The 11,995-nt window shown below is 38.3% G+C and overlaps 1 protein-coding gene across 2 annotated transcripts in view; it reads left to right on the top strand.

Moving 5' to 3' along the window:
- Nucleotides 1-6,299: 6,299 nt before the first annotated feature.
- The window catches only part of LOC149169286 (HAD-superfamily hydrolase, subfamily IG, 5'-nucleotidase), a 296,089-nt gene continuing 290,393 nt past the window's right edge, over nucleotides 6,300-11,995 (top strand). Inside the window, exon 1 of one of the 2 annotated variants that reach the window (XM_089428629.1) lies at nucleotides 6,300-7,114. In XM_089428629.1, the coding sequence (XP_089284755.1) occupies nucleotides 6,709-7,114 (406 nt within the window). In that variant the 5' untranslated portion in view covers nucleotides 6,300-6,708. The remainder of the gene's footprint in view (nucleotides 7,115-11,995) is intronic. The other variant, XM_089428627.1, reaches the window with a different exon arrangement.

Below are 11,995 nucleotides of genomic sequence, written 5' to 3'. Positions count from 1 at the left end.
GGAATTATGCAAGGAAATAGGAGGAAGCAAGAGGCCTATTTTGGATAAGTGTTGGCCAGAGAAGACTTGAGAGGAGATCCGAATTACAGTGTAGATTGAGCTTCAAGCATTGAAACAATCATTGTAATTGATCATTGTTCTCATATGATATAATACAAACAAAGGAGGGGTTTTTCCCATTTGGGTTCCCTAGTAAAAATTGTGTTCTTGTGATTGAATGATTGCATGAGTTTCTATTGTATGTTTTCCCTTCCGCAGATTGAGTAGAATAAATTTGTGTCTGTTGTTTCCAGTTTGAATTCATTAGCAGTTGCAATTTCAAGCTATTTCTACACTAATGTGAATCAAACGAACAAAAAATATTTGTTCATTCTAACCACAAGCTTATTTACTATTACGATTGGGTTGGGAGAAACGAACAACTCATCATCATCAAACCAATCAATATCACTATCATCATCTCCCCAAGACAACATTTCAATAAAAGAAAAGTTTTTTTGATTATCTAAAAAATAATCAATCTCACATTGAGTTATTTTAGTTATTTACACAAATATATCCTACCTTCTCTTCAAGCTTTACCAGTATTTCTAAAATATATCTTCAGAGAAAGAAAACATTTCATTTTCCCGTCATAAGCATTCTTCGAAGTAGTGAAATAAAGAAAACATTTTATTTTCCTTTCATAATCATTCTTGGAAGTAGTGAAATAAAAAGATTGCAATAACCCATCTTGCATATAGTATAGATAGCAAGGCAAGAAGTAAAGAAGAGATAGAGATGAAGTGTTGTTGATTACTATCAAACAAATTCTACCAAACAATGTCCATTAACCTCACTTTATAGAACTTTGATCCTCCTAAAGGGGGCACCACTCTGATGCAATGTGATTGTCTTGACTTATGATGAAGTGAAGTGAAGTAAAAACATGTGAATTCTACTCTTCTTATGGTTATCAATACTTCTGCAATCAAGGTGGCCAAGAATCCCATATTACATGAGCAAACCAAAATAAAGTACCATCTAATTCAATATCATGTAGAGGGAGAGACTATTCATTTGAGACACTGTTCCACAAATGAGAAAATTGTTGACATCTTCACCAAATCACTTAGAAGAGAAAATTTTGATTTTTTTTTTAAATGATGCTTGGACTCAAAAATACCCATTCAAATTAAGTGGGGAATGTTAGATACATAATCCTTTAGATTTGTAGTTGTTGTACATAATTCAGAGGTGCGTGAAATTAACAGTATTAAGGAAGAACAATAGTCCCTCGTGGAATGTGAAGAAAATAACCTATTCCTTTTGTATATGTGCATGCTTTGAGTTGCTAAATATCACAAAAATGTGGATTTATTCCTCTTCCCATCCTGATTTTCTTATAATCCATGGAAAATACATTTCTATATGCCCTTGTTGTAATATAGCAAATAACGAACATGGTTACCAGTAGACAGACTACAAGCAATTATATAGTAAGCATACAAAGATACAAGAACACAACAATGGAGAGATAGCCAAGCCGAACATAGATATATTCTTATTATGTATTACAAATGGTCATTACATTTCTATACAGACACATATATATAGACTAGCGGAACAGTTACACAAGTCTAATTTTTTGACTAATTATGTTGCTTAAGTTGCCATTAGTTAATCTTACCTTACAATGCAAACTATTGACTTGACTGGGGCTAGTTTGCAGGGTAGGCTAGCATGTTTTCTATTTAACTAGCGAGTCAAGTCTAATGGCTCCTCCAACATCTCCCCCACCCTCAAAGCCTTCTTCTTCCCAAAGAAGGGGAGAGTTGGGGTGAACAAAATTACAAAAGACAAAATGATTTTTTTACATATCGAATAGAGAATTTTAAAAGAAACAGTAAAATAAGGAAACTCAAGGTAAGACAATTGTTGGATTTGTGCCTTGTGCCTCTGTTGTTGCGGTTGTGTTCTCTAAAGCTGGTTGGGTGAACTGGTTGATTGCTTGGTTGACTTCCTCTTCATGGGAATGTTGAAGTAACAACAATTATAGAAACACTTGGTGCATAGAATTGATGGGTAGGTCGTTGGGATGTGGTGAAGTGAAACAAAATCGTGGCGGTGGAATTGAACCTAGGAAAGCAGTATGATAAATAACTGGAACAAGAATCTGCAAGTGATCATCAAAGATTTACCATTCTTTGACTGCAACTCTAGACTTCACACTGGAATCTAGAAGAGCAGCCATATACTACAAATTTTCTTCTACGGATGAGTTGTCTTCCATCCGTTGACTGAAAGGTTTGGTTCCTTCAATGTTCACAACTTCTTGAAGGATATGTTGTCAAAATCCATATGCGTTTGATGCTTCTTATTGAGACTTATTTCCTTCATGCAACCATTGTTGATATTGCTATAGGAGTTATGAGTGTATTTCTCTTTCTTGTTCTAATTGAGTATGAATGGTCTTTTGGGCTCTAAGATCTGATCGATGCCTAGCTAATAAATCTCTGATGAGAATCTCCTGGGTCCTTGTCTTTGAATAAACAAAAGCTAGATAGGTAGGCCAATTATTTATTGTCGTAGTAATGGTGGCTCCTCTATCGAGCGTAGCTTCCAGAGTATCTTTTGCTGCGAGAGAGTGCTGGAAACAGGCAACTAGTCCTTTGGAAATAAACATAAATCCAACAATTCAGTTAACAACTCTTCATAAAAAATGGGATAAAAGCTACCCATATACAAAGAAAAAAAAGGCAACAATAAATAGGATATGGAAATGTCTCCCTTCTATCCTGTGTTGGCAAATTTGGTTATCCCGAAACAAATGCATTTTCAAAGAACAAAATCCAAATCTAGGCAAGATCCTAGCAAAAACTTGGAGCCAAGTTGCAAAGATAATAAGTACAAATGGAATCTCCAAAATGGACCAGAACAATTTACAACAAGAAGAGAAAGATTGGTACAACAAAGCAATGTTAGAAAACAAAGCAAGAGCAGAAGCTACAACAAAAAATAAATAATTTCACAAAAACAAGAAATGGAAATTAAGATTGGAGGATAAAGAATTTGTAGAATGGATAAAAAAATAGAAGCGACACATTCTTTTTTTTGACGGAGCTGCAAAAAGTAACCCAGGTAAAGCAGGGGCAGGCAGAGTAATACTAGATCCAAATAGAAAAGAATAATAACCTATGAATGGAGCCTTGGAGAAATGACAAACAACAGGGCTGAAGCATACAACCTCCTCCTAGGCACAAGGCTTTTAAACAAAAATGCAATCAAGGACCCCATAATAATAGGGGACTTGGCTATCATAATAGCTGCTTTGGATGCCAAAAGGGACTTCAAAAGCATAGCCATCAACAAAATCTATCAAAGGATCAAAACAAGTTTAGACAGTCTGGGAAAAATAACCATAAAGCATGTCCTGAGAAACCAAAATAAGCATGTTGATAGCCATGCCAACAAAGCAATTGACAGACCAGCTGGGATTGTCAAAGAAAATAATGAAGTTTATGAAGAAAGTATACCATGACCCCCTCACCTAGTATGAGCATCGAGAAAGAAGATTTAGATCCGAAAATTATCACAAGAAAGATTTCAGGGGGAAAAAAATAAAAAAGAAGAATCAAAACATTAGTTCAAGAAGGAGATTGCATGAGGAAAACAAAATTATATGGTAGCAGAGGTTCTTAACTGTAAACTGCCTTGCTCAGAGTGCATGACTCTCACAATTCCAAAAAAGCTACACTATATTTCAATTGTCCTCCTCTCCTGGGCAAAGACGACATTAGTCATGTCATTCACGAACGCCTGGACAATAATGGTATTGCAAGCAACAGTGAAGTCTCCATGTACACTTGCGCAGGCCCCCAGGTGACCCGAGATAGTATGGTAATCAACAACAACAGGTATCTCCTCAACGGAGACCATTAATTTTGGAACAAAATTCACAAAACACTGAAGAGTAGCCGCAAAGTAAGGCTAAGGAGACAGATGAAGAAAAACCGCACAGGAACCGTTGGATCCCAGTGATCAGCGGTCGAGGTTTGACTTCAGTTGCAACGGAAGAGGAACTTGGTGAAGTCGTCGTTGCCGTCGATGCTGGCAGATTTACGGTCTTCGGGCGCTAACTTGCTCGAGACTTAGTCAAATGGCGGGTTTTAAAGCAGGATGGTATTTCGGGTTGAGTTTAAGTGGTAAGCGGTTTCAGGAGGGAACCACCCGATTCCACTCACCGTTGGACACGTAGCAAGAGGGGGAGTGAGAATACCGCTTTATCAGGCGAGTATTCTCCATGTGACTTTCCCACCCGAAATCCCCGATAGCCGTTGGATCTACGTGAGTCGATCGTCGGTGGTGAAGTGACGTGCTAAATGATGAATCGGTGACCGGTGGTGTTTGTCAGATCTGACGGAGGAAAATCTACAGTGGAGATTGAGTCTAATAAAAGTTTGCTTTGAAAATCGTGCCATGGCTTTGGAAAGCGGAAAATGTTCCCACTTTTCAAGGATAGAGGTTTGGTTAAGTCTGCTTTATCCATAGTTAAGCGCGGGTTTCGTTAACACGCGAGGCATAAGGAGTTCATGTAAAATTATGGAAAGTTTTCCCATAGCTTAGAACCATGACACCAACATTCTAGTTTATGAAGTTTTAGAAATAGGGCTGTAAAAGTAGTTGTGGGGACTGCGCTCCAATTTTGCGCACTACTTTTGTTCCAGCCCTCATCTGATTGTACAAGGAACTAGCTTCCTTTCCCTTTCTTTTTTTCTTTTTTTGCAATATATAAAAAGTAACCGACTGTGTTAAAAAGAAGAAGAAGAGGTTTTTTGATCTAAAATTGGAAACGTAGAAAGGAGTACGAAATCCCTAAAGAAGGAAGAGAAACTACAACGAAGAAGAAGGAAACCATATTCCATCTCTCACGTGTGAAGAAGAACAAAAATACAGTTTTGTTGAAGGATCGAAAAATTGCAGACCTTTAATTAAGGGCAAAAAATGAGAGTTGACTAAGCAAGAAATAAAGTTTGACTTTCATTGAGGAGCTGACTTGGTGGTTGGGAAAAGCCTTTAGTCTTGGTCATAGGTCTTGGTTGTCTCATTTGATTTGATTCGAAAGAAGAGAAGAAGAATTTATGGGTTTTCCCCTAAGGAGGGGGGTTTTGGCCTGGTTGAGTGCCTACATTTGGTGTTCATTATGTATGATCATCATGTTTTTGACACTCATTTGATGATAAGAATACTAACATAATCAACACAAAGAAAATACAATATCACAAGTAAATGTCAAGATAAGAGAAGTCAAGAATAAGTTTCCTAATGCTTCCCTAATGGATTTCTCAACACAAACAAGCAATACTCACTCCATAACCAATTAACCATTATGTTAGTAGGACATACAACTCTCTTATGGCTACTCCTATTGAGTTAAGGATCATGGTACACTATGACTTATATCTCATTACAAATCAACCCTCACAACTAATGTGCCATAGCACAAGATGATAGAACATTTTATAACTGTAAAAACTATTCCAAGGTGACATAATATAGACATATATTACTATTTTTCACACATATACAATCCTACATTAACTTCCACCTTTTTGTTTTTCATTTAAAAATTTATACTCTTTGTTATTTTTAGATAGAATCAAAGGAAACCATACATCATACAAAATATTGGGTAGAAACCATTGCTTCTCAACATTACTAAACCTATAACAACCTATATCACCAAAATATTTCCTAAAAACATATATCATCTCAAAATATCTTCAAAAAATCATATCGTACCTAACTTCATCTACACAACATAAAAACTGTAGCTTCAAACACTGTATACAAGACTTCCAAAATGACATCAAAAGACTAATGACTATGGAAAGAAAGAAAAAAACAAATTTTAACGTCCACAAAACTAGATATAGTCTATAAGACCAAAAACTTCCTTAATTTTTACCTTTTACAACACATAAAAACTTCCAAAATAATATAAAAAATCTAATCACTATATACAAAGCATAAAAACTTCCATAAAGGAAAAGAAAAAAAAACTCAAATGAACAATCAATCCATTATTTTATTAAGCGGAGACATCACTCACTTATAACTATCCCCGAGACTCCTATACTATCATAAACAAACCGTCACAAAAACACCCACCTTCTCTAAATAATTATAACAGTGTCGTGAAAAATTGCTGGGAAGGAATAATCTTTCTTTTAAATAGAATGTTATCATACAAATTATTCTTCCGTATGTTCTCGATGATAAATATTAAATTTAAAGGTTCATGCAACCTCCTTAGGGCGGGCTTATTCCCTTCAGATGAAAAGGCATTCTGACATTACCAAAGTTCCATTTCTAGAAGGAACATGAGTCTCCACATTGAAATCCAGTCAAGTAATCCCAGTAAAAATATCCCCGACATGATTCTCTATGAATCACTTTGTAAGAATTATTACTAATTTCAGTGGTGGGAAAACGACAGTCGGAACCAGAATATCTGGATAGGACATGGAGGAAAAAGGCTTCAGAAATAACGAGGGGACCATCGTAATCACTGCACTGCTGCCGACAGATTGAAAGTGCAGATCGGCGAGAGCATCTTCCATCTCGATCATCTCAATAATGGCTATCCTCAGCTCCAGGGATGATCGCAGCTTCTACGAATTCTAGTCAATACATACATTGGGCGGAGGATATTGCTGTTACAGTAAGATGGATTTGCATGTGGTGTACAGCTCTGTATGTTTCAACTGTCTCCGGAGGCCAATGTCGAGGCATTGCGTTTTAATGGATACCACGAAGTGTCGCTCTTCTGTAGTGGCTGCCAGGGTGAGTTGCTTATCTTCTTCACAGCCATATTTTGAAAGCTCACCTTCTGTAGATAGGAGGGTTTCGGGAGGAAAGGCAGATAATTGGATTACAGATACAGATGTTGAAAAAGAAGAAGATGAAGACGAACACAGAAAAGAAAATGGAACCAATGGTAGTAATAATCTGCCGATGAAAGCGGAGGACTTGTTCTCTGTAACATCGTCCAGCCATTTTGAGGTGGATTATTTAGGCGAAAGCACCAAAGGAGATATGACCATCAAACGGACTCGCCTTGACAACGCTCTTGGTGTGTTTCTGTCCCCTCCCCCTTTTTTTTCTATGAATAAAATGCTTCCTAGATTATTAATATAAACAAGTCCTGTGCATATGGCATTTGAAAATAGAAGAGGCCGCAAATCCAGTCATCACAAACACTATCTGAAACCAAAATTGGGCTTGTTACAAACTAAAAACAAATGCTCTCTAGACTAAAATTGCCCCCTTTGGCATAGTAATATGATAAGTCCATATCAAAACATAATAGACACACAGCTCTCGGTCCTGGAGGACACATAAGTCCACTGTCACCAAACAACAGCGAGGAGGTGGCCTGCATCCGGTGGTGTGTTGTTATCATCCATGGGGGTCGGTCTCCATTTATCCGCAGCAGGTTCGGGATCAACCTCTTTGAGCTCCCAGCTAGCATTGTCACGCTTTGGTTGTCATTCAGGCGTCAGAAATGAAGAGGGCAAGTGTTCAAAACCATATATTTGTTTTGTCGTCATTGCATCTGGAACTGCTTTATACATTAGAATCACGTAGACATGCTTCATCTTTCTACACACCATATGTAGTCTAGATTCCAAGCATTTGTGCCACAGACTTCTCCCTTGGAGACCTGAAACATTGCCAAAACCTAAGTCGTGCAACTGCTTTGATTTAAACCATAGTTGAAATATACGAATTCGAATTCGGATTTGTGTCATTTGGAAAACACGTAATAGAAAAATCCAGTTCAAGTTATGATCTGTAATGGTAGGCTTATGACTCATCTGTCTTGCCAACGCAGATAGTCCATGCGGAATGAAATTGTAATGCCCGTGCAATTCACAGTGAACCTAAGTTCAAGCTTCTGTCCTCTGTTCAGTTTTGGTTTCAAAATTCGGACTTTGTGTGATTTGGAAAAATGTATTAGAAAAAGCCAATTCAAATTATGATCTGTAAACGGTAGGCTTATGGCCCATGTGTCTCTCCAACACAGATTGTGTAACATCCCCTGCGTTGACCATCGCTGATGTAAATTTTTTATGTGACTGTGACTCCAGCGTGGAAAAACCACAGTTAATTTAAAACGTGTGAAATTTCCTTAATTGCAGCTAGTGGAAATTATTCTTCTATCTTATGCAGATTATTTGTCCTTGGAAATTAATCATGGCAAGTAACGAATAAAATCGCTACTACAAATTTTACCAATAATAATGGGAACTGAGAAAATAATGCACATACATAAAAATTTAGACACCAATATTGTGGACAATAGTCGCTGGGAAAACCCCAAAGGGAAAACCAGTGCAGCAGATGACGATTTTATTTTTATCCTTCAGCAAAAATCTGTGATTGCAAATTACAACTGCTTGCCGTAAACTGGCAAAGCTCTGGTAAATATTTTTCTTCAGCTACCAGCACATAAAATCACCTGAAAGGAACTCGGCCTTCCTCTGCAAGATAACTTGGCCTCCCTGAGATAATTCAGCCTCTCTCTGCCAGTGCGTACGACCCACACGGCCTCTGGCAAACTTGGCCTCCTCCGACAATTGACTTGGCCTGACCTCTCGGCCTTCCCTGGAAGAAATCAACCTCAGAAATTGCCTCTTTCTCCCACACGTGCGAATGCATAAACTGGCCTCCAGAAACCCTTAGGCACCAGAAATAATCTCGACCTCCTGCAGACAAATCGAATTGTCAAATCTCTCCTTTGAATCTTAGAAATTGGCAGAAGCTGATGAAGAAATTCTCTCCGGAAATCTTTTACTCAACCACTGCTGATTCCTCGCTGCTTGGTTTCCTCCAATGTTACTTGGGAGCGGGAGCGGGAGCGGAAGCGAAAACGGGAGCGAGAGCGACCATTTTCAGAAGCTCCCGGTTTGGGAGCGAATCCGGGAGCGATTTTTTAAAAATATATATATTTTTTATATTTCTTAATTTTTGATACATATATGTCAACAAAAACATGTAGAATGATGAATTAGACATAAAAAACATAAAAAAACATAGATTGATCATTGAACCATATCACATCAATCATCTAGAAATTATAATCGTCATCAACCATGTCCACAAGTTAGTAAAATACATATTACAACTGCAACATATTGAGTCTCATGAATCATGATTCATCAAATTCAATTTTAAAGTTTCAACTTCAAGCTTTCAAAATTGAAAATTCAATAACATTTATCATCATTGATCACCAAAGTTGTACTTGTAAGCCAAGTTTAACCATTACAAGAAGTAATATCTAAGATTCTAAGATATTTCTAAATCCTAACTTCTAACTGTTAACATGATATGAAATGTTATAAATTTATAAAATGAAACATGAATAATGAAATGAAATGAAACAACTTTAGTCTTTCACGAAGCATCATATTCATAATTCATATCATTACCAATGAGTTATAATTGCCAAGGCCCAACTTCAAACTTCAAATTTTCATTGTCACAGTGATATATTGTTTACAAAAAATATCATTATGATATGAAAGAGTCAAGAGTCAAGGACTCAAAACTCAATAGTTATGAAAACTAAAGTCTAATAGAAACTAAAAAAGACAAGTAAACTGTAAATCAGAATCTACATGTGGCCCTTGCCACGAGAGTCTCCAGGAGTATAAGCAGGTCGTGGTGGTCTTCTAGGAGTCTCCCGCACAGACCGATGACCAGAACTAGAACCTCCACGTGAGGGTGTAAATGGAGGTGGCGACAGTAAAGGAACAAGACTCGGACCTCAAGCATTGCTACTGGATGGTGGAGGTGGAGGTGGCATGGCTGCTGCAGCTGCTTCATCTTCATCCCTTACAAGTTCCTCTTCCAGTTCTTCAATATGTACAATGCCATCCTCCGAATTGTCATCCTCTGGGTGATTGTCCCAAATTTTATATGTGGGATCCTCATAAGCCCGATCACAGTAATGACTCAACAACCTCAAGTTGTAGTGCACATAAACCAGGATTTCTGCTCGGTTTTCATTGAGTCTGTTTCTTTTCACATTATGTATGTAGCTGTAGGTGCTCCAACACCTCTCTGCAGAAGAAGTATTTACAACCTGTGAAAGAACTTTTTTTGCCAATTTTGGCAAAAGTCCATGCCCGCCATATGTTTCCCACCATGTGAGAGTATCAAATCTATCTCTGTCGTCCATTGCATGGAAGTTACCATACAAACCAGTGCCACTGAATTATCTGCCTATTTCAAGGCGCACAGCTGCACGTTCCTCCCTGTGAGGTACCAACTTTTCTAATGCTTCCAAATATCCTTTAGTTACCTCTGGATCTAAATGGGGTTTGGTCCTAACCCCACCCCCTGCTACTGGTTGGCCCAACCAAGATGTAGAGTAGTATTTTGGCGTAAGGATATACGCCAAGCAATGTAGTGGAAGATTAAGCCTATTCCACCGTTCACACACACAATCATGAATCAGTTTGTACAAGTTGGGATCTCTATTATGAACAATGTCTTTTATTTCCCCCAACATGGTATCCATTTGCTCATACACCTCGCCAATCACTGGTTTGTCTGTATCTGCAAACCGGATCATGTGATAAATTGGCTTGGTGAAATCCAATACCTGCCTCACAGTTGTCCAAAACTGCCCATCAAGAGCGGCCTCCTCCACCATTTCAAAACCTGCCATGTCAGCTACATTTGTAGCCCTTTCCTTTAATACTTGCCAATGTGGAATTGATACCATGCTAGCTAATGCCTCTCTTACCTTCAAAAGGCGCCTGAAGGTGAGGTAATAGCTACCAAATTTGGTCTTCACAATCTTCAACAACTCCAATCTCGAGTGACTGCGGAAAAGGCCATGGGTATTGCTATGATTTGTAATAAATTTTATCATTTGTTTGCCTTTCTTGTACAAATCACCAATCCATTGGTATTGTTCATTTTTGTTCTTGACAATATCTTGCAACAGAAGGTTCAATGTGTGAACCAAACATCCAGACCAAAATATGTTGGGGTATTTATCCTCAATAATTGCTCCCGCTGCCTTACAACTAGGAGCATTATCAGTGATGACTTGGATGACATTGTATGGGCCACTACGCTCAATTGTTTCAAGTAATGCTTCTGCAATGTTGATGGCGGTCTTGAACTTGTCTGAGTAATCATGTGCAGCTAGAAAGATGGGACCACTAACAGACACAGCAAGAACACTTATCAATGGCTTGCCTTTTACATTTGTCCATCCATCAGATATAATGGACACCCCATGGTCAGTCCAAGAACTTGTCATTCTATTCAAAGAATGTGATATTTTTGCTTTTTCATGATCAAGGCCAACGGTTCTTGCCTTGTCATACCCAGGGCTCTTGTATCCTTTCGGGGCATCATTTATGGCAGAAACCATTTCGTGCCAATAAGGTGAGCGAAGAACATTGAATGGTATCCCACATGCATAGAGAAACCTGTAAACCTTTGAATCCACATCATTCCTACACCCCTCATCAAGGAAATCTGATATGGTTCTACGCCTTAAAGATGATGACCCTGTGCCTCCATATCCACTGCCTTGGGAGGATGTTGAAGGAATTCTTTGTGATTGTGAGCTTGGTTCAAAGAAACACCTTGATTTTTTTGATCTGTGTTGGGCTTCCTCCTCTTCCCTTATGTATTTGGCTCTATCCGCCGCTGACACCGCTGTACAAGTTTTGATTCCTATTTGTTTGTCTCCATCCCATGGCCTTTTCCCGCAGAGGTGTCTTCTAGCACGGGTGTAATCAGTGTTGCAATGGGAGCAATGAAATTTAGTGGTTCCACCCCCTCTCTCTGTTTCAGCTCTGTGAACATATTTCCACAATGGAGTTTGGTCTTGTTTAGTTTTTTGAGGGTCATGTTCACCCTCCTCCAGCTCCTTCTCACCGGGGTTTTCACCAATTTGACTTTCTCCAGCTTCTTCATCCCCCTC

The sequence above is a fragment of the Pinus tabuliformis genome, chromosome 4_2 (genome assembly GCF_031772625.1).
Source record: "Pinus tabuliformis cultivar Carrire ecotype Pingquan chromosome 4_2, CPIR1, whole genome shotgun sequence".
Lineage (NCBI taxonomy): Eukaryota > Viridiplantae > Streptophyta > Pinopsida > Pinales > Pinaceae > Pinus > Pinus tabuliformis.
This window is presented reverse-complemented; position numbering and strand designations above follow the sequence as displayed.